Source organism: Sinocyclocheilus anshuiensis, unplaced genomic scaffold, assembly GCF_001515605.1.
Source record: "Sinocyclocheilus anshuiensis isolate Anshui unplaced genomic scaffold, SAMN03320099.WGS_v1.1 scaffold283, whole genome shotgun sequence".
NCBI classification, from domain to species: Eukaryota; Metazoa; Chordata; class Actinopteri; order Cypriniformes; family Cyprinidae; genus Sinocyclocheilus; species Sinocyclocheilus anshuiensis.
The window spans coordinates 2,139,679-2,163,302 of NW_015549605.1; the positions used below are offsets into that span (position 1 = coordinate 2,139,679).

At 40.1% G+C, this 23,624-nt stretch overlaps 1 protein-coding gene across 3 annotated transcripts in view; it reads left to right on the forward strand.

Moving 5' to 3' along the window:
• LOC107658853 (serine/threonine-protein kinase WNK1-like) overlaps positions 1 to 23,624 on the forward strand; it is a 79,124-nt gene that overhangs the window by 25,308 nt on the left and 30,192 nt on the right. For all 3 annotated transcript variants that reach the window (XM_016447530.1, XM_016447531.1, XM_016447532.1), the window contains exons 3-9: positions 12,139 to 12,311; positions 14,757 to 14,977; positions 16,501 to 16,658; positions 21,035 to 21,123; positions 22,519 to 22,738; positions 22,812 to 23,115; positions 23,197 to 23,381. In XM_016447530.1, the coding sequence (XP_016303016.1) occupies positions 12,139 to 12,311; positions 14,757 to 14,977; positions 16,501 to 16,658; positions 21,035 to 21,123; positions 22,519 to 22,738; positions 22,812 to 23,115; positions 23,197 to 23,381 (1,350 nt within the window). The remainder of the gene's footprint in view (positions 1 to 12,138; positions 12,312 to 14,756; positions 14,978 to 16,500; positions 16,659 to 21,034; positions 21,124 to 22,518; positions 22,739 to 22,811; positions 23,116 to 23,196; positions 23,382 to 23,624) is intronic.

Here is a 23,624-nt window from a genome sequence, read left to right on the forward strand (position 1 = left end):
GTAATAAAACAAGAACAATTACACAAATTATAAGCATAGATGAAAACAAAAAATCACAGTTACAGATATCAGTATTTAGGTGCAGAAATGTAATAATTAAGTTTAACACAATAGTGCTCACTGCACAATTTAAATACAGATTAATCTTTGTTAGAGCTGTGGTGATATTTGATTAGCAGACAGAAACAGGTATTTATTGGCTGCTGTCACTTTAAGACCAAATGCACGGCCCTAATACTGACACACATCCGGTTTCTTTCTCACCTGTTTACATTCACTTAAGAAATAACTGACTGCGTTTACTAGAATACTTTCCAAAGCGGGTATTTTAACATAACTTTGTGTGTATGTAAAAAAACGGAATCACACTGTGTCTGAATCGCGCCTCTCTCTGTCGCTGCGTGCGCGCTTCGGTTGCGCGCAGCAGCGGCTGAGCGCACAGAAAAAAGCGCACAAGTTAAAACTGCTTGAATGTGTAAACTGGCAAGACAAAACATGTGCAAATGATAATCTTTCACACTATGATGGTTAAACTTAACAGTTAATCCGCGAATCACATGCGTGCCGAACCGTGGGGCCTGGTCCGTACGGATCATCTACAATCCGTTGCACCCCTAGTAGAAATGCAGAGGTGTGACCTAAGATCTCAGTGTTCCCAACTTTTTTGACTTGTTAACAATGTAAATTTTAATGCTTGTGGTCTAGTTGTGGCATGATCCGCCCTATCGCCCAGCTTCTTGTGTTGTGATTTATTAGCGGTGTCACACCAAACGTTTCAACCGAGTGAAACCTTGAGGGTGCAGACCTCGAGACTGTCACTCCAAACTCCCTCCGACATTCACACCATGCACCCCTGCCTAAAGCCTGGATTTATTTAAATGGAAGATGGATTGGGCCATGGGGAATGGGAGGGGAATGAGTCCAGAAATCAAGAAGGACTGTTGTTGCAGCAGACGACATGCAGGTTTTCAGTAAATGTCTGGTCTGCCTGCAGAACAATGGTGCCTGTCTCTGGATGACACTAGACTGCTGTGTGCTTGGCTCTGACGGAGAGCTTATCACCTCCTGACCTCACAGCCCAAAGCCTGTGACAGGCAGCGAGATGTCCTGAAGATGTGCCTTGTTGTTCTGACCCACATAGCGGGCCAAACAGCGCTCAGGGACACATGGATCTGGTTCAAAGTAGGGCTGCACGATTAATCGCATGCGATATTTAACGCGCATCTTGTCAGAAAGCCGGTTTGAGACCATGAAAGGGCCTTATTTTAGCTTACACTGCTGCTCTTCTCATCTTGATCGGTCTCTGTCTCGCTCTCTTTTTTTCTCTGTAGCATTCCTTTTTCCTCCTGTATTGTTTTCAGTTTATTTATAGCTCAAGTTATGTATTGAGCTAGTTTAGTCTTACTTTTTGGTGTGTTGTATGAGGCCAAGGTTGTACTGAATGTGGGAATCCATCCTGCATCGTATTGGGCAAGTTTCCACCTTTAGAGTCAGAATGTAAATGCTCTGTCTTTAAAGTTGCTTTCTCTAATGCAGATGACAATTTGTGTTTGAATTTTAGTATGGAGGAAAGCCGTTATTGACTCGGACACCGCCTGATGCAAATGAATTTAGATAATAGAAGTACTTAAAAGGTGAATGGCATCATGGAACCAATCCATGTTCCCAGACTATGAGCCTAATAAATGATTCATTGTGAAATGATTGATTGAATGTTTCTAGGACTTCTTAGCTAGAGTTAGTTGAGTCCTTAAGGTTTTAAACCCAGAAGCATTGTGAGAACTGTAAACCTGGGTTGTTGTAGTTAACCAAAACTAAGACCATAAAAAACATTTTCATTACTTGAAATAAAATAAACTTTCAAGGAAATAGAATATAAAAAAAACTCAAAATTATTTTATATTTAATTTGGTGAGTTTCCAAGGCAACATTTCTCATTTTCATTTAGTTCAACTTACCAAAATGAAACTACAACTGAAATAAAAATGAATGAAAACTATATTGACATGCTTAAATACAAAAAATGAAAAAAGTACTAAAACTTTAATTGAAAATATAAAAAAGCAAATACATAAATAAAAATGATTCAAAATATAATAAAAACCTTAATAGTATATTAATGATATGCAAATAACACTGCAGTTTATTTAGATTTTTTTACCTTTCGAGTTTATTGTAGCTTTAATACTTAAGACAGTGTTAGTTTTGAGATGAACATTATTATTTTATAATTAGCGACTGTTACAATTATCTATATCACTTTGATTTCGTAATTCAGGGTTAATGTCTTTTGAAGCATTGTATAGGCTTACATTTGTAAACCTTAGTCTGTCACAAAATGCTGTATGGGTGAATTTGGAAATTGGAAAAGACCTTGTGCCTTCTGCCTTTATTACAGATTCACTGCATTGAACATTCAGTTTCAATACGATTACTGTCAGATTTCAAACCGCCTGCATTTGAGAAGCGTTCCCGATTTATAATACATTATTCACTTTTTCGAGGACTTTGTTGTTTTAGGCAATAGGGGGTTATAGTAGGGGTGTGCGATATATATCGTCTGCGATAATATCGTAATTGTTGTTTTAACGATGTGCGATTTGACATTATCGAGTATTTTGCAAAAAACATTCAAAACATCCCTACAGAGCGCACGCATACATTACGTGAAGTCTAGACTAGTGCATGTGTGCATTTAGTTAAAATATCGAGATATAATTTTTTGTCAATATCGCACACCCCTAGGTTATAGTTGTTCACTTTTTGTCAGTAAACTTATAGAAGAGTTGCATTTAGTAACTATACACGTGACCCTAAAACAGCCTTATTAAAAAGGTCTTTATAGTCAACTAGTTGTCCAGAGAAGCACATTTGTCAGAGGCAGAACAGCTGGAATTCCCCACAAGACCTTCACCTTGACCTCAGTTTACCTCCCAGCAAACATTACCCTTAACAGAGACAACTGAAATGTTCATTAGTAGATAACAGAATTATGCTCTCCAGTCTCCACCAAATCACCCTGGGGGGTGAACTGCAGTTTCCAAAAATTAGGCCACACTGAACACATGGCCCTGGTTCTGAGCAGTCTGTTAAGTGCTGATTAATGGCAAATCTTTGGGTTTGAGAAAAAGAAAATCAAGTTTTAGTTTTCCTTCCCTAATTGGAGTCCAACATTCTCTGCTTGTTTCAGATCTAGATTAAGCTGTCATGGTTTTGCAGCTAGTTTAGTGCTGTTTGAAGGAACAACTGTTCAGTCTTATTCAAGGCAGATGCCTGACTGTTGCACTTTTCCTTTTTCATTTCCTCTGTCATTTCTCTTCTGTGTAAACCCCTCAGGACCTCTGCGGCTTGACGACTCGATCTGCACTAAGACTCCATAGGAGGTTATCAGAAACGCTGCTCACAGGGCAAAGCAATCACTGCTGTACACAAGCAGCGCCGCTGCACTTCTTTTACCCAATAAACTGGACTTTCTGCTTAAAGGACCCATATTTTACTTCTAACATTAAATCTAACCCCCCCCCTCAAGTCCACTTTTAATGTTAGTCAAGGTTGTGATTTACCTTTGCGTGATCCTTTCTGTTACCTTTAGAATTAAACATAATTTTTGTGCTACTGCACCTTTAAGGCTTCAATATGTAAATAACCTTGACTCTGATTGGCTTACCTCCAGTTCATGTTCATGCTAAATACTGAATGGCTATTGATAGATATGAGGAGACATATGTTAATGTGTTCATGATTTTTAATGAATAACCAATTTTTGCATTGGAAAGTTGTGAACGTTAATGTATTTCCACATACAGTATTAAGCAAAAAAATCCTGTTTTGTCACTTTTAACTCCATCTAGTGTTTCTCAGTATGTTGTTCAAGTGCTAGAACATTTTTTGCAATACATTTTGATGTATAAAGCGAAATAATTTTTTTAACTAAAATTAGGGAAGGTGCATAATAGTCCTAAATGCTTACCTTTGGTTAATGAGAAGGCATGAGCTGCGGCAGTTGGGAAATCTGAACCGATGACCCGGACTTCATGTGACCGGAGTGAGAGATCCAGTAAACATTATCATCTCGTAAACAAGTCACCAACATCTTACCAGCTGGATCACTCTTTTTTTTTTGAATAAAGGAGATAGAAAAAAATGTAATATTTGCAACACAAACAATACTTTATTATTGGGTTGTTGCCTTCAGAAACGTTTCTATTATTAGATCTTTTCCTTGAATAGCTGCAACACACAGAACTGATAAGCTACTACTAAATATAATGTAGAAACTTAAATTTTCTGTAAAGCTGCTTTGCAACGATTTGTATCGTGAAAAGCGCTATACAAATAAACATGAAATGAATAGAATAGAACTGTGATTTCTGCTTTAATGGCTTTTTATGCGCCTTTCAACCTGCAGACTGAAAACAGGGCATGCACTGATTCAGACCGTTCAGATGTCAAATGAAAGTCTTATGATGTTTACAGTGGTTTGCACCAGCAAGAGTGCAGCAGTCATTGGCTGAGCCTGTGTAAATGTGGGGATTTTTAAACTTATGATCGGTCGTCTGTTTGGCTTCGAAACACCCAGAAGGCTTCATGTTGAACCGCTGCCCTTTTTCCACTTTATCAAGGCAACATGCAAAACAAAGACGGTGCATATGTGCCTAGTGGATGTGGTTCATACTTGTTTTGATGTATTAAACTCCTGTCATGGCCATTACTAAGTGCTGCTGGGAAATGGAGCACAGGCTCTCAGGCGGTCATGTGATCGAGTCTGTCCATCAGCCGGGTTGCTCATACAGTTATCAAGCACATCACAGCAGCTAAGCTGATTATTCCTTCACTCAGTCCGTGCACAATTAATAGACTCCGTTTTTTACCTCTTTGAGTGTATATAGTTGTCGTTTCCTCTCATCTGACTTTCTTAGTGTATTTTGGGAATAGATTCGGTTTGGTATTTTATATCCACTGTCTATAGATGCCCAGCGCACTACGGTTGAGCAGGGCAGGGGTGGTGGATGGTATTTTTAGAATCACTGTTTTACTGGTGCCCATGTTTGTGAAATATGAATCCTGGAGAAGATCAGAGGGAATGAGGTCCCCCTGGAGGACAGAATCTTTGTCTTTCCATTAACTCAGACTAAGTGCTCTGCATGCCCACAATCACTTCAGGAAGTACACCGGTGAATAATGAAGCTTGACGACTCGGTGATTGCTAGAGTAAGGCCACGAAAATACTCTATGCAAGAATGCAGATGCTTGGCCAACATATTCATGTACACATGCATACTTAACATGAATTCTTGCATTACTGCGGTGGTAAGAAAACCCAAAGGGAAGTGTTAGATTTCAAACATCATGCCATTAAATCTCAATTTGCTGACTGTTTAAATAACTTGCTCACTGAGAATCTTGATAAACCAGGGGTGTTCTACCTGTTTCAGGCCACTGACCCCTTGGCTGGAGAAACTGAGCTTGGATCTTGTTACATATTTTACAGAATGGCTCATAATAACATATGCATAGCATCAAAGCTGTGATAATAATCACTATGATGAACGGACATGTTTAACTCCATACTTACTTAAAGTTGTATTGTATTGAAATTGAGCTTTAATCTACTTCCCTAGAGTATGTTTTGTTCTTTAATGTTCACGGTACCACTTTTCTACCACCTTAAACTCTCGCACATTAATGCAAAAGCACACACTTGTTCTCTTTGCAGTGCATCTGGCCCGACTGCAAAACAAGAGGCCCAAAACAAGGTTCTGCAGTTTGGATCCCATTATTATGGAAAAGTACTGTCACAGATATGGATTTGTGTTGTTAGAAACCAGGGCCCAGGGCCAGTTTTTTTCCCCCCTTCGTTCTTTTTTTGGCATGAGATTGGACAGATGTGACATTACAGTGCAAGCGTAACCGAGGATGTGGTTTTCACTCCACAATGGTGTTAGCATACTCTGAATAAGGATCAACTGTTTTATACGAACATGAAATAGAGAAATGAATGAGCTGCATATGAAAAGCAGCTGTTTATTCTGTAAACTGTTTGGGAAGTTCCCCTGCTGAACTTTAGCATGGACCGTCGACTGTGTTTTAAAAGATGCGTTCACGGCCTGATGCGATTCATTATGCATAGATATGAAGTATTCTGCCAAAAAAGTTCTTGTAATTCATTTGTTGTCTACCTCTCACTTCAAAAAGCATAATTTTAAGTTAGTTTTAAAGGAGACATATTATGCCCCTTTTTACAATATGTAATACAAGTCTCTGGTGTCCCCAGAATGTGTCTATGAAATTTCAGCTCAAAATACTCCACAGATCATTTATTATATCATTTTGAAAATGCCTATTTTGAGTGGAAGCAGAAACGCACTGTTTTTCGGGCCTGTCTCTTTAAATGCAAATGAGCTGCTGCTCCCCGCCCCCTTTTCCAGAATAGAGCTGCGCCGTGGGCAGAAACTTATAGATTAAGGGGCGGTAATATTATGAGATCCCTTTGCCACGTCACCAAGGGAGCGAAATCAGACGCGCTCGTTTTCTCAGACGCTTGCAGAAAAAGGCTTCCCAAAACAAAGTTACTGGGTTAATAATCTTTTTCAAGTTTTCTTTGGTTGGTAGATGCACCGGGGACCTGATAATAGCATTTAAAACCTGGAAAAGTCAGATTTCCATGATATGTCACCTTTAAGCGAGTTGGCCATGTCACTTTGACAGATTGGGTTATACTTTTTTTTTCATGCTCTTAAACTGGAAAGAAGGGTGGTGAAACAGTTTTCACTCAGAAATTGCTAGTAAATTTATATAACAAAGAAATTGAAAATAACACGTTTAAATATTTATTTTTATTTTATTTCATTTTGTAAAGTATACTCTATTAATCTTCGTTGTATAAAATACTTTTTCATAATGTGGTAAAATATTTACTTGTTTATAGTCATTTCTTCATGTAATAAACATACATTTTTTAAAATTGTAATTATTTTTACCTCTTGGAATTGCTCTGTTTATTATTATTCTTCTTCTTCTCCAAAGTGAATCGCTTTTTTGAGGGCCTAAACATTCTCCAAAACTCATGAAACTTTGCACACGCATCAGAACTGGCGAAAATTTACATCTGATATGGGTTTCAGAAGTGGATGTGGCAAAAACGGCTCGATAGCGCCACCTGTAAAATTACAACGGAGTGCACCTCAAGCTACGTTTTACGTACATGTACGAAAATCGGTACACGTGCGTAAAACACCATTACCTACAAAAAAGTCTCTTGGTACAAAATCCAAAACCCAACAGGATGCACGTTATTTTGAATTTACTGTACAATTTTTGTGCAGTTTTTGACATTTCCAGGCCTCGTACTTTGACGAACTCCTCCTACAGTTTTATTCGGATCATCTTCAAATTTGGTGAGGGTCATCATAAGGCCTTTGTGATGTTAAATTGCGAAGATCTTGAGTTTTCGTCAAGGGGCGTGTCCCTGGCGGCCTGACAAAGTTTGATGTTTCGCCATAAAACAGGAAGTTGCTATAACTCAGGCAAGCAATGTCCGATCTGCCCCAAACTTCACACGTTTGAGAGTCATGGCCTGAAGACATCTAAAGGCCAATATTCAGTTATAATCATAGCGCCACCTGTTGGCAATAGGACACGTCATGCTTTATACTAACTCAAACATACCATGTTCAATCTGCACCAAATTTCATATGTTTGATAAAAGTGCTGGACTGAAGAAATCTACATGCCAAAATCCAGTTATAGTTATAGCGCCACCAGCTGGCAGCAGGAAGATTGGCACATATAAATGACTTTGACGTATTCCTCCTATATTTACCACTTTAAATGCATAATGCTCGCCGTTCGCTGTTTTACTAAAGCCACCCCATGGCGGTGAGCCCGGGTGCGAGGGCCCGTTCATCGCTGCTTGCAGCTTTAATTTTAAATTAATATTTTATTTAAATAGACTTATTTGACTAATTAAAACATTTATGTATTTTTATGTATTTATTAATTCATTAAACTTTTTTTACATTTCTCTCTCTGTCTGTATTATATTTTCTCTTTATATTTTCTCTTTTATTTAAATAGACTTTTAACTAATTAAATGCATACATTTATAAATACATGTATGTGACTTTGATATCACAAGAACTCTTGTGATATCAATGCTAAGTGCTTGTATTATTCTTTTCTCGCTACATGAAAATGACAACAGATGCTGCAGTCTTGTAATCTTATGAGCCATTTTATTGAACAGTGCACCATGAATGAACTCCACTAGTTTCTAAAGTAGGGAATTGCAGAAGACCAGATACTTTATATTTATGTCAAAATGACAGAAAGCATTTGAATTATCTTTAAATCTTTTGAAATTTGGTAAACAACAGAATTGGTTTGGTTCACACAACCTCTGTTTGGACTCAAGCATCGCCTGTCCCGATGCACATGGTAACCATCCCAGAGTTCAGGAGCCTCTAGTTTTATCTATAACGGTTGAGGTTCACCGTTTACTGAAACCAACTCTTATCTCTCAGAGCTTTGAGCTACCATTTGCTCCATTCCCCACTGGCATTGCCTACGAGAATGCTATGCAACCCGCTAGCATGAGTCATGCCAATCCGTTTTATTTGCCTTTTTACAAATGCAAATCTCAGGGGTTATAAGTGCGCTGTTATTCAGACATGGCTCTCACAGCTGCCTCTTTCTCAGCCTGCTCCACAGATTTGATCCACTGATTGAAATGACGTTCGGTTTGCTCTTACTACATATTTAGTCCAGCTCTGTGATGTGGTCGAAGCTGCTTTGATCCAGTTCCCGCCACATCCACGAGCGTCTTGTATTGCATCTTATTGTGCACCCACACAACTTCTGCAAAACGCTATCAGGTGAGAGTCTCCCATCTGCATTGATGCCGCTCAGCGGGCCGAACACTATCTGTCCCATTACTCTGTAGAAATAGCACTGCAGTAAAAAAGACTTGAGGAAAACAGAGCAGCTCTGTGTTAATTCAATTTCAGGAGTTGGCATCGTATCCATTATCATTATTGTATTAGCATTTGGCTTATTTTCTCAGAAAAGTGCAGGGGTGAGTTTTCTAGAAAGGCTCGCTGCTGTTTCTGGTTACTGCTGTATTTTTTGGCTTGTTTACAGACAGGAGGGCACCACAGCTGCGTTTATATCTCCATGCCAGGCCAGAGGTGTAGACCAAAAGATATTTTGTGTGCGACAGTCGAGTAAACAGCTGATTGTTCGCTGAACTGCACAAGCTCACGTGACTGGCTAAGCAGAACTAGAGATAAAAGCTGATCTGTTTGCCTGTGAGTTAGTTAATAGAAAAGAAGGGCACATATGCGGCCTCTTTTACACCCACACACCCTAACTTCAAAAGTTTAAAAGTGTTGTTTTTGAACCAAATTAATGCTTATTTTCACAAAGGCAGAATTTACTCAATAGATAGAGCCAGAAACGTTACTAATTATTCAAACTGCTCTTTAATAATTCAGTGTTTAACCTTTTAAAGCCCTATTTTCAGTTGCCAAGAATTCGGTTTCTGTCTGCTAACAAATAATATCTGTAAACCGGTATCTTGGTTATTTTAAATCTCTCTCTCTTTCTCTCTCTCTCTCTCTCTCTCTCTATGCAGTAGTTGCCTCCACTTGCAAGGGTTTCCTTGTTTAATTTGTCTGTTTTATGTAGTTTAACCTACAGTGTGTTGTCTGTTAAAGCTGTGTTTACTCCTGTAACCAAACCCTCAATTATTTGCGTCACATGATTGAGAAGAGCACAAGCACCTGTGTTTTTATTTTGAGAAGCGGGCTGCTAAAAGTGATGCTTGTGGTTTGCCAAGACAAGCTTGCATGAGGTGCCAAAGTTAAACGCATCACTTCCCTTACTCTATCTTGCGTGCTCGCCCACTCACTCACACTTGTTTATCCTTCCTGTGTCTTATCAGCAAGAGAGAGAGCCCAAAATCTCCATTTAAGTCGCAATCAATGAGGTCTTTTTTGCCCCAGACCTGAAGAGAGACTAGCAGAGCTGCAACCCCCAGCATGCTGCAGAAGACCTCTTCCTTTGTCCTGCATTATCAGCCATTGATTAGATTATCTACAGACGCAATGAGATGGGAAATAAGATGGCCTCTGTTTGCAGAGAGGAGACTCAGAGCACTGCCTTCCTTAAAGTTTGGCCTCAAAATGTGGTCCAGGGGCCCAAAATCAATCTGTACGCAAGTACACGAATGCTTCCAAGCTGAATTTTGCACCGAAAGGGGTGCCAGAGTGGGCACCAGCGTGAACTGTTGTCTTCTATAGTCACTTTTTTTCAGGTCAATTTTTGTTGGAGCAAGAGCGTGAAGAGAACCTTGCTGAGCAAGTCAGTTAAACTGTCAGCATGTTCATACCCAACTACCTAAATACCACCACAGTATGCAAGTGCACACAACAGGAGTACATGTTTGCAATGCACTGGCCAATCGTTTGCATACAAGTATGTATTTTCAGCATTTTCTCGTTCTCCATCACGTTTTTTCTGCTCTCATTGCAGTGAACCCTAGTCAATAGTGTTTACACTTTCATTCCCCCATCTAAGGCTGAATCCCTTTTGTTTCTCTCTCTCCCTCTACTGTCCTTTGGGATTAGTGGTACTTAATGAGTTGCAGATGCCTGCTGCTAGTACGGTTGTTAGTGCATTTGGGAAATGAATGACTCTGTCTGCATTAATGTGGAGAGAATGCCACCATCAGCATTCTAGAATGGCAGCACATCAATGACACCGAATACACTGGTTGCAGATAGCTGGAGAAATCTATAGGTGTCCTCACTGAACTCTTACGTATAGCTTTTATAAGATGCACGTTGCAATTTTCCCACCAGGTATGCAGGACAAGTCTTTCGCAGAATGGAATTAGTGCTCACGTAATACATATGATTTAAGCGCTGGGGTTGTGTGAAAGTAGTGGCCCTTTTTTCCACAAAGTGCCACTGGATTAATTCATCACTGGCGGTTGCTGGAGCAATCATAATAATGATTAATGATCAGGTTTGCGTACACTGTTTAAACTGCTGATAAGAGCTCAGCTTGACCGGAAAGGAACTTTGACGTCAACGCTTGGATACTCACATGCGCAGGGAGGTGCGTTTCATCCGAAAACCCTGACATTGTTGTGGTTGGGCAGGTCAGGCTACCCTGGATAGAATATCAGAGAGGTTTTTTGGGTAGGTTAGAGAGTCAAGGGAGATGATGTAGTGCCCGGTCACGTTGAACCAGTTGCACCAAGCTTTTGTAGTTTCTTTCTTATAGGTGTGTTTTGTGTGTGGTCCTTACAGGGATTAAGCACAGGATAAGAGGACCACTTTGTGTTTAAACTGGTTGAGTCTTGTCCCCTCCTGTGCTTTATGCGTTGTCTATAGAGGCTCTTTTGGAGGTCTGGCAGGAATCTGGGGTCGGGTTACGTTATTTAAGGTTGCGTGGACTAGGGCTGGGTATCGTTCAAAAATGTTCGATACCAATACCTTGACTTCGATACCGGTTCCTGAACGATACTTTTTTCGATACCAATTTTATGAAATCAATTTTAACAAGATTACATTATCTAAAAAAAAAAAACAATTTTTTGAGACCGCGCGGACGGTCCGCGTACAACAGCGCATGCGCGAGGTGAAAGTTGAGACAGAGCGCAAGTCAAACTGCGCCTGTGTTGAGCTCGTCCGTCTGCACTCATCCGCGGTTGAGTATACTTTGAAAGCTGTGCGGACACGGCTGAGCGCGAGATGGAACAGAACGCGGAAAGTGGAGTATACCCGGGCCTTTATTGGCTCACTGACGGTGATGAGATTAACCCCTTAGGTATCGAAATTTGGTACCGAACGACGAGACGTTTTTCGATACTCGATGGTATCGAGGCAATTCGGTCGGTGCCTAAAAAGTATCGAACTCGATACCCAGCCCTAGCGTGGACCTCCTCTGGTTCCACGTGAGCTATAGTGGTTTAACATAAAGCCATGGCATTTGATTTAAAGCATATCTGTAATACTCTCCGCTCAGTGAGAAATGATTAACATACAATAAATGGCTGTTAAGTATGGTTTCCATCACATTTAAGTAAAACAAGTGGCTAAAAGGTTTATATGTCTTCTGTTCTTGTCCTTGCAGGATCGGAAGCTGTCAAGATCAGAGCGCCAGCGCTTTAAGGAAGAGGCTGGCATGTTGAAAGGCCTGCAGCACCCAAACATTGTGCGTTTTTACGACTCATGGGAGTTGCCCTCCAAAGGCCGCAAGTGTATTGTGCTGGTGACTGAGCTCATGACGTCGGGAACCCTAAAAACGTTAGTAAAAAGCATCCGGTCCGCTTTTATATTATATTGTCTGTCCAACATAATATTGCTTAATGAATGGTCAAATGCAAAATTCAGCAAAAGTGTGTCATTTGTTTTGTTAGGATTGTGGTGTTATGTAAATGATTGTTAACACTTACATAAAGTGTGTTACCCAGGTTTTTCATTCTGTCACATTTTTTTTTTCCAATTCACAGCATCCGCTGCAGTTAATATTGTATTGTGGTACAGCATTCAAATGCAACAACAGGATGGCATTTCAAACATGCTTTTCACCAGCCTCATGTCCATCGCCATTAGCGGACCGTCCACAGAGGCTGTGATTATCTGTTACAAAACACAATCACAATAGAGCGATTGAGTTAGAACTGTTACCAGAGTGATCGCAGGGGAAGAGTGGCATGTCACCTTCATGTGAGACAGGCATTGTGGGTACTGAACAGATGCTGGAGCTGTTATGAGACGAACCACAAACTGGACCAGCAGCCCCCTCCTGTGGATGTATGGGCTCCGACACAAACAGAGTCATACACCCACTTAAATACTAGTACCTGACTATGATACCATTCTTGCTTTTCCCACCTTCCAAATCAATTCATAGAAATGTGGCATAGAGACTTATTAGATCTTCTTGAAATGAAAAAAAAAAAAAAACTGGTGACTCATGCACATGAAGATGTCACCAAGAAAACCAGTAAATGATGCAGACATATTGAACTGGGTTGGCCCTTTAACATAAGAACAGATTAAACATTTTGATTGTAATCATTTGTTATGAGTTTCCAGGACACATAAAAAGGAGTCCCACAAAGATCCGTCATCCTCAGAGGCTCAGTCACGCACAATTAGTTATCTGTCACATAGCTCACAACAACAAGAATGCCACTATTACTGCCAGGAGTAGACATGGGGAGATGAGCGAAAAAGGAAAAATGAGAAACAATGTCAGGCTTGCTTTGTATTCATCATCCCTGGCATCCCGGCAATGTGTGGCATTCTGCATGGCTGTTCCTCCACCGCAAAGATAAACAGTGATCAAGAGGTCAGGTAGAAATGGAGCATCCTACAGACATGGCCATGCCTAAACTAATCTTTGTTCTCATTTTTGTCTGGGTCGCCGAAGACATAACTGCTCAGGGAGTGGGTTGTCCCTCACCCTGTTCCTGTATGCTCACATAAAAGACCTTTTAAAGCTTTCTAGTCCAACATTTCGGATTGAAACATACTGTACATAAACACAGATTATTCAAACTACTGCTCTGTGACAGTAGTTGATCTGAAAGATAAATCTGACAATCAAAATTCATAACATTTTCTTGAATGTTTCAGGCCTTTGACTGTTTATATGGTTGAGGACGGAATGTTTTAAAGTAATTTATTGTTTTGAGAAGTGCGGAGAGAGTTGTTGGTGTAGCTGGAAAACAGCCTGTTGGGGCCCTCTGGGAGCCACTGGGTGTGTTGAGTGATGAGACAGTTTTGAATCAGGCTTTGTTGCTCTCTTCAGTATTGCCTCGGGACTTACCCTTGGCTCCGTTCCCACCTGTCAGTCAGCCGCCACACTCCATCAAAGCCGCCCTGTACCACCACCCACCTCCTGCCATTGGGCGAAGCACTACTTATTGCTCGCTTCAGTCTTACTAAGCAAACTACAGAGACAATCTGTTTACACAAAAACGCTCTTCTAATATCTCTTCTCAGGCTGCCTTGCAAAACCAGTTTCATCTGATCCGATGTTATTCAACCATTTTTCTTTTACTATGAGAAGAGGAAAAGGAAGAGGAAAGGATTCGATTTCTGAATCACAATTACAGTTATCCATAAACCGATGTTTCTTCAGACAGTTATCTGATTCTTCTCAAGACAAACAGGTTGGAGCGGAAACGGTGTGTCAGATTAAAATAAAGTCATGTCGCGTAACAGATGAGTCAATTGTGCAACTATATATGTTCTGTTTAGCTTGTGAGCTTGTGCCCGTCTTCGCCTAGGGCATTATGGGATAAAGGGTACCCAGCTCCCCCTGTATTGGTGCCTGAACTGAGTAGATTGTTGTAATGAGGATTACAAGGCCAAATCCTGGCTGTGGCTTGGCTCCAAGATTTGATTAGGCCAAGCTAATCTAATGAAAGTGCTGTACTGCCTTCTTCACACGCTGTTGTCCTCTCTATCTGGGACTCATAGATGAGAATGCAGCTGTCCATATGGATGTTTCAAAGACCCAGACCCATCATCGTGTAATCATTTAATTCTCCCTGATCCTCCCTGAATGAGTTTTCTCATTGTTTTTCATTTCATTGGTTGAAATTGTCTTTTCAAGACATGATCACCAAACCTGGAGACAGGTATCATCTTCTGTTCATACATCTGCTGTTTGTTTTTACTCTGTCAAGGTCTAGTGAAGAAGAACATAGGGATAATTCTCAACTCTTTGTTCCTCAGGTATCTGAAGCGCTTCAAGGTGATGAAGATAAAGGTGTTGCGGAGCTGGTGCCGGCAAATCCTGAAGGGCCTGCACTTCCTCCACACCAGGGCTCCTCCCATCATTCACCGGGACCTTAAGTGCGACAACATCTTCATCACCGGTCCCACCGGCTCCGTTAAGATTGGTGATCTAGGCTTGGCCACCCTCAAGCGCTCGTCATTCGCTAAGAGTGTCATAGGTACGACCCAGTGCTAGAACTTTCTTGCTTTCCCCACCTCACCATGGTGTATACAATCCAAAATATGTATCATGTCACTGCTTGTCTTTTCAATGATAACGGTGAAATTGGGAAGGTGGGGCATTTGCTGTCAGTTACGCTCAGATATGTAAGGCATGCTGTAGCTCCGAGCTACACTGTTCACCTTAGACCACAGTTTTCCAGGCAGCCAAGGGTACAAGTTTTAATTTGGGGTGGAGACGGGGGGTAAAACCAGAGGGGAACGTCTTATAAACTGGGGGAACACCTTTAGATCCTGCTGTTTCCCACCTGAAACTAATTGGCCTGTAAATGCAAAAGGTGAAAACACTCTTAAGTTTCCATAAACTTTGGGGTATTTTGGGTAATATATGCCTTAAGAATACCAGCAAAGCCGCATGGTGGATAACGCTTTGTTAGTAAGTGTGCTACGGGAATTTTTCGCATCATTATTAACAGAATAAACACTTTGGTTTGGAACCTGTGGTCTATAATTATTAAAATCCTAGAAATTCTCTTGCTGCCAGTAATGTCTAACATCTTTTTCCAAAGGTTTTCCTGATTGCCTCATCAGTTTTTTCCCCTCTTCCTTTTCAGATGGTTTAGATATTATGACAAATTTCTTTCTGGATCCCTTCTCTCTCTCTCCTCTAAAATTTACTTGTTTTTGTTTTTTTCCTGGTTTTTGAGAATTTTTTTCTTTAAACTATAGGGCTATAATCTCAGCTGGTCTCACTCCACTGTATGGGTTATTTAATGTCCTGCAGTTCATACAGTAAGTATTCTAAAAAATGGCGAGTAAGTGGTAAGTCAACAAAGCAACCTAATCCAAAACGGAAATATTTCAATATGAATCTATATGTTAGCTCGTTTTCCTGTGCGAGGCCTTTTAACACACGCTAGTGCACGAGAGTCTTCGCTCACTAGCTATGGGCTTGCTCTGTGCTTTAACCTGCTTAACCTTCTCTCCTTACAGGCTAGTAGAAAGGTGAGTCGGTCATGTGTTTTCCATAACTGTGTTGTTGACATAGATCAAGTTCCATAGCTAGTCGCCCACCGCTGTCCGGTACGTCATTTAACATGTTGGCGGCACGGCCGTGTTGTAAAGATAAACACGGTTTCGAAGCCCATAAATCAGCTCTAAAAGTAACCTGCACCAACGCATGTGCGTCTGGCTTAAATCAACTTCCTGTTTGCGAGATGATGCTTGGCTGCTTTGTGCACTAGTCTAAAGTACTGCAATAGAAAATCTAAAGGCCTTGCAGAGAAAAACTGGATTCTTTCACTGCTAACTAATTGAGGCCGGTTTTCCCCCTTCCTCTTTTTTTATTTTTATTTTTCCTTTTCTCCATATCTTTTGCTCCCCCTCTTTCTCTCCTCTCAGGGCCGTACGGAGCAACAGTGCAGTTGTCCTCCACCTCCTCTCTCCCTTCCTCTCCCCGGCCCTGCTGGGGTGAGTAGAGATCTCAGGCACTGAGAGTTCTGAATGGTTCTTTTGATTTAAGGTACCCCTGAGTTCATGGCACCTGAGATGTACGAGGAAAAATACGACGAGTCGGTGGATGTGTACGCCTTCGGAATGTGCATGCTGGAGATGGCTACCTCTGAGTACCCGTACTCCGAGTGTCAGAACCCTGCTCAAATCTATCGCCGAGTCACCAGCGTGAGTACCCTTGCACACCTCTGCTCACTCTCTGTGCCTCATTCACTTTGGGCGCCTCGTTCTCTCTCCTTCTGCTATAATCTTCGCCAGCTCTGTCATTACACCCCCACATTTTTCAGGATTCTGCTTATGAAATAATTCAATAAAAGAAGCTTGTTCTGAAATGCGCTCGCTGGAACCTGCCCACAGCTTGAGGCGTCACACTATACATGAGATTATGTAAGCAACTTACAGCTGTGTCATTCAAATGAATGGTTTTGTGTGACGAGGAGTAGGTGGTATGACCAAAATCTTACTTTTATGTAATATTGACAGTGTATATATATCACAATATACATTAATGTTAAAAAGTTTGCTCACCAAGGCTGCATTTATTTGATCAAAAATAAAATGAAAACCGTAATGTTGTGAAATATAAATATATTGTATTGAAATATTAAATATTATTGTAATATATTTTAACATTTAATTTATTCCTGTGATGGCAAAGCTGAATTTTCTGCATCATTACTCCAGTCTTCAGTGTCACATGATCCTTCAGAAATCATTCTAATATGCTGATTTGCTGCTCAAGAAACATTTCTTCTTCTTATAATTGTTGAAATGGAATTTAATTGAATTAAATATAATTATTTGAAACAGGTCTCCTTTTTAACATGATAAATGTTTACTGTCAGTTTTGATTAATTTACGGTAGTGCATCCTTGCTGAATACAAGTATTAATTTCTTTAAAAAATATATTTTAATATTTATATGGTAATACCTATTTTTGGATAAGCCAGTGAATTTATTATTTTAGAAACAAAAGGTATGTCATCTGAATTTATTATTATTATTTCTTCTATTTACTTTTTTTTGTTTTGTTTTGTTTTTTGATGGAAATGAAGAAGATTATTTACAATGAACATCTGAAAAAGTCTGGTATCTGTGCAAAATAAAATTTATAAACAAGAGCTAACATTATAAAACACTGTTGTGACTAAATTCTGACTGGATAAGCCACTTTCAAAGCTATTGAAAAGAAGAAAAGAAAACTCCTTAAGATTCCTCATTTTGACCAGTTTACTGGTCGTCATACAGCCCAGCTTTATCCCAGACCCACCCAGTAAGAAGTAATTGTCCAAAATTAAAACAGTTGGATATCTGGATGTGTAAGTTTCTTTTTTTCCTGCCAGTCGCAATAAAAATTTAGCTTTGATTAAATCCGCTTTACAGCCGTCACTGATATCAGCTTGTGGTGCGTCATGTGTTGACTTTCCATGAATTCAGTCTCTGGCTCAAACAATTGCTCTCTCTGGCTTTAATGTAGTTTCGTGTTTGACTGACTTGGTCTCGTTTGAACTCAAAATGTTCCACAGTCATTTTTTTTTCAGTTTCTCTTGAATTTATTTATTTCAGATCTCTTAAGCCATTGTGATGTAATCGTCATTGAAGGTGCTTAAAAGTGTCCATCTATTTATGAACATACAATGTTGTCGTCAGAACAATGGAGGTGAACGTCCCTGAGAGTACAGCTATATATGAATCCAAGACCATTGTTAGAAGGCTGGAAAAGACCAGTCCTGTTGCTGTAGTTTATAAATTAAAGGACATCAATGAAGGGAAAGGCTGATTCAATGTCATTGGCAGAGAAGAGGAGGGGGAGTATAAGGCAGTCATGAGCTTTTTTATTCTTGTTCAGGTCAATAGGGCGATCATATGATGCTGGAGGTTGAAAATATGATCAGCAGAGGCAGAAAACAACTGGCTGAGGACTGTGATAAGCCAATGAGGGGCTCACCAGTAGGGAGCAGTACTGATTCTCCATACTGAATCCCCTCCATTTGACTGAATGTTTTTGTAACTGGTCATTGAAAACGTGATTGTAGAAGGTTCTAGAGTGATTTTGTTGGGTCAACATTGTGGTACAGAAAAGTTTGTCTGTTTCTTTTCATCCTCACTCTTGAGTCAGGTGTAGAGGTGTTACCCTTTCCACCTGTTAGCTTTGGAAAGTGCAGAGCACATCCTAGATTTCACCAGTTCTATCCGCCTGTCTGGAAAACTGGCGTCCACCCTGCCTGAAGGCCTTTTAATCTCATGAAATCCAATCGCACAGGCACAACAATTCACTGAGAGAAGCAATTTAAGCTTTACGCAATCAGAAAGCATTTTAAGCTCAGTGGACCCGAGGTTACCCTCACAGACAGATGCGGGACTTGTCCCATATAGGCCTAGAGTAAATGCTTTCATTACGATGAAACGGTTTAGATTTGTTCTTTCTTTCGAAACATCTGCAAACACTGCTTGTAATCTCGAAGCAGTGACCATGGAGTGGTTTCAGCCTGACCGTTTTACTGAAGTGTTCATGGAATTAGAGCCACACAGGTTTGACTGCAATGCAGATCTTCCCTTTTATTTTTATAGTGATTAAAGCAAAGACTTTAGAAGTGGAGCTGAAATTAATGGCACTGCAGCTGGACAGAGTGTTGCCATTTATTCACTGGAAAATTGGTTTGTTGACAACAATGGCATCAGATTTGTGGTGTAAAGTCGTGTGAGTATTGTCTGTAGATGTACTCTTGCCAAGTATTACACTTCAGAATTTAACTTAACATTCACAATTTATGCTTACCAGATGATAAAAGAGTCCAAAATAAGCCCTTGATCGCATTTCGTACCAGAATGTTCACCTGAATATCATAGAAACTTGAGGTGAGCATGAAAAAAATGGTAAAAGTCTAGTTTGGATATAATGTCCCAGTCATTTGGCTATATCTTCCAACCCTTGAAAGTAATTTCGAGATGTGGCAAGACTGGCATCGAAGGAGTTCAACCAGAAAATAGTATTCTTCAGTATGCTTATGCATCGTAACACTTTGTCGCTTGGGGAGTTGTAGAGAGTAGAAGTTGAAGATTGCTTTTGTTCCTTTTCTACACCCACCCCCAGCTGTTCCAGGAGCCCTCCTCTCTCTCTGCTTTGTTAAATACAAAATGATTGCTTCTAATTTACCGCCTTTGTTAACCGGTAGGAGAGCGGGGGAACAGAATGTATCTGGCTTTAGGGGACCCATTCACAGCGTCCATAACAAGCTTTTTAAATCACCGTGTTATCGGAATACTTCGACGTTCTGCCTTAATTCTGTTAGATACTCCGTCATCCTTAACTTTGTTTGGCACTGGAATTTGAGGGGGGTTACAGACTTATATAAGGAGGTGATGCTGAGACAGGGGGAGTAATAGTTCAGGCAGACCACTCTGTAAAGCAACACAGTGTTCCTGGATTTCACTTGTAAGTTTCTTGCACTCTTTTTGTCTTGGGTGATTTTGACAGCTCTAGCTCTATGTAGGCTTTGTTAATGTTAAATGATTTTAAAAGTCATTTCACAATTTTTAAAATAGACAAAGCAGGAAAAGTAGCAGAAGATTTTTGTTGAGTAAGATTGATTTGTAATATGTTGGTTTTATCTCATTGTGCAATTTGTTGTTTTCCAGTGCTAAATCTGATGGCTGGTAATGGGATTGTGTGTTGCTAGAAATCCATTCTGATTTGTAGAGATTAAGTGAAATTTAATAAAATGAATTAAACATTTACCTCTGAGGTGACCAAAGTTTTGACTGTATTTTTAAGAGTGAAGTAAATGATAAATTAATATTTAGCAGTAAAATTAGCTTTTTTTAGAGCAGAATTTGTACTAGTACTCTGTGTACCCTCAACTTCCGTTAGATATTAATTTGAATTATAATCTATAAAGGAATTCTGTGTTAGTGTTTTATGTGTATCTTAATTCAGTTTTTTTTTATAAATTAAAATAATTAATTACTGTAAATAATTGGATAAATATGTCATCATTGTACTAAAGCCAAAATGAATCTTTAAAATATTTGTTGGAAATAATATTATCAATTAAAATAATATTCATAAATTATTCATTATTCATAACTATTCACTTTTCTTCCTTCAAAAATCCTGGCTTAATAGATTTAAGCTTTCCTTATCACTGGGAAGGTAACTTTGTTCAGCAAAATTTATTAATCTGTCAGATAAACAGCTATATCTGGAATGTCACGGGTTTCACTATAATGCAAGCCACATTTATACTTGTGCCATCAAAAAACACTTATTATTAGTGCTTACTATGGCAGACATCACTATTGCTCATACTTGCGGTTAGGAATCTGAATAAACTCTCAACCGTAAGTATTAAACTTTGGCTCGTCTTCTGCCATCTTAAATTGTGTGGTTTGTTGAGAAATTGATCAGATGGTTTTCACCTGGCAGGCACTAAAGCGTGCACCATATGTAGTCCTGTTGAGTCCCTGTGGAGCTCTAAAGGGATTTCTTTCACAGCACAAAAGACATGTTGATTTAATGTTCTTTTGTGTTTTTACCCCACAGGGAGTTAAACCTGGCAGTTTCGACAAGGTAGCCATTCCAGAGGTGAAAGAGATCATCGAGGGATGTATTCGCCAAAACAAAGATGAAAGGTAAGGCTGTGCCTACTACCCACACCCACGCTGTGTTCACAGAACTCATTCATCTAGTCATACCTCAGTTCTCAGCGACGTGTGCCATGAACTCGTGAGTGTATATCGCAGTCTTTAGGCGTATGGTCCTCCATGTGGAATGTGAATAGTAGCAGTAGATAAGTGGTTTCCCACACGCTGTTTTGGAAAAATTCCAGCAACAAGCCACTCTGTGAAATGGATCTGTGATCACACCAAGCCAGCGAAGAGTGTGCTGTGTCCTCACGCCACAGAAAAAACAAGCCTTGACCAGACTGTCTCCTGTTCAAGTCCAACTACCTAAATGTCCAAGCCAAAAAAATCTTGATTTCGTATTTTGCATGCATATTGAATTTTAGCTATAATATATTTTTTAATGATCTTGATCACCATCTGAAGTATTTTTCCTAATAATTTGTGGGAAGTCATAAAGCTGATGCTCTGTTTTGCTTCAGTGCATAAAAAAATTTAATGGAAAATCGCAAACAACGTATCGAGCGTAAGGTGAGATGACGTCTGATGTTCCGCTGATGAAGCACTGGAAAAGCTGATGTCTACTATATCCAGCTAATCAACAGAGCCCACTTGAGATTTTTTTTTTCCTGAGGTCTGACTTGGTAAAAAAGATTGTGCAGTCTTATCTTTTACCCTTATATCTATCGTTCCATGCAGGTGACATGGATCAGCTCTTTTTAAATGTGTTTTAATTGGTCAATCCCTGTACGTACATCCTGTGTGGTTTAATTTGTTAATATATGCACATTTTATTTGGAGTTCATGTTAAACATTCATAGATTTCCTCTTATGTCTCCTCTTGTTGGGTTGTGAATTGAGAATGAGTTTGTTCCGTGGAATCAAATGCAACCGGATAGAATGTTGGATATAATATTTATCGCTACACAACCAGGGATGATGAAGTTTTTTTCATGACATTGATGCGACATCGCCACAGAATGGCGCCAAGTTATCAAAATTCATGTCTGGAGAGTTCTGAAACCCAATAAACATCAATTTGATCATGAGACACTCAAATTCAAGTCAGGTCCTCGATATTTTTAGTTTATTTTGCTTGACTTCACCTATCTTGAATCATTCAGTGACTCTTTTATTAATCCATCCTGGACAACCCCAATGTTCCACCTTGTGCCTCCAAATTAGATAATAATAATAATAATTAATAATTCATTACATTTATATAGCGCTTTTCTAGGCACTCAAAGCGCTTTACATTGTGAGGGGGGATCTCCTCATCCACCACCAGTGTAATAAATGTGATTTGGTTTCTCTTTGTCAGCCACATGCTTCTAAATTTATTTTATTGATTGGCTATCCTTATTTAACATCTTTGCCTTGTTTGCTTATCATCTTGCTTACCAGATACGCCATCAAGGACCTTCTGAACCATGCCTTCTTCCAGGAGGAGACTGGGGTGCGGGTGGAGCTGGCTGAAGAGGACGATGGGGAGATGATCGCCATCAAGCTCTGGTTGCGTATTGAAGATGTCAAGAAACTGAAAGGCAAATACAAAGACAACGAAGCCATCGAGTTTTCCTTCGACCTCCATCGGGACGTGCCAGAAGATGTGGCTCAGGAAATGGTGGGTTTATCAACGATTCTCTGAATCAGATATAGCACATGTAGATGGTAACATATGCTATGTTTAAATACAGGTTGAGTCTGGCTATGTTTGCGAGGGCGACCACAAAACCATGGCCAAGGCCATCAGAGACCGTGTGTCCCTGATCTGCCGCAAACGAGAGCAAAGACAACAGGTGCGAGCCGAGCAAGAGAAACGCAAGCAGGAAGAGGAGCAGAAGCAGTTGTCCAGCGAGTCTTTGAAGAACGTGCCCAGCTCTCAAGGTTCTGCACAGAGCCAGTGTGGTTCCCAGCCTCCAACTCCTGGCCTCGTCCAGCCCGAGTGTGAGGAGCCTGATGTTGACCATCAGCTTCATTACATGCAAAGTGGAATGACCTGTAAGTGTTAGACTCAGTCTATCAGTCCATCAACCTACCTGTCATTTCCTATTTAATTATGAATGTCATATCTTTTTCCAGTGGCTGACGGGATGCTTGACAGTGGTCAGGGTTCATCCGTGTTCTCAGAACCTCACCTCAGCCAGCTCAGCATGTCGTATAGTTCTCCTGCCGCGTCGCAACCCCAGCAGGTGCCTGGACAGGCCGCCTACCCTCCCAGCTCTCAAGCTCCCCAACAGCACACCACATACCCCCAGCAGCCCATGGTAAGTCACAGAAGAAGAAGGGCCAAAGTCAAGAACTCAACACCTAATTGCAGGTTCAGTGTAGCAGGTCATGTAGTTGCATCCTTAATCTGATTTTTGCAACTGATGCCTAAGGGCGAAATCCACACAACATTCTAGTAGCATTTTCTAGCCAAAATGATGATCAGTGTACCATACCAACTTCTCAAAAGATTCACTGATGCACAAAGCTGTTAAAATGCAAAAAGCAACTATATATATATA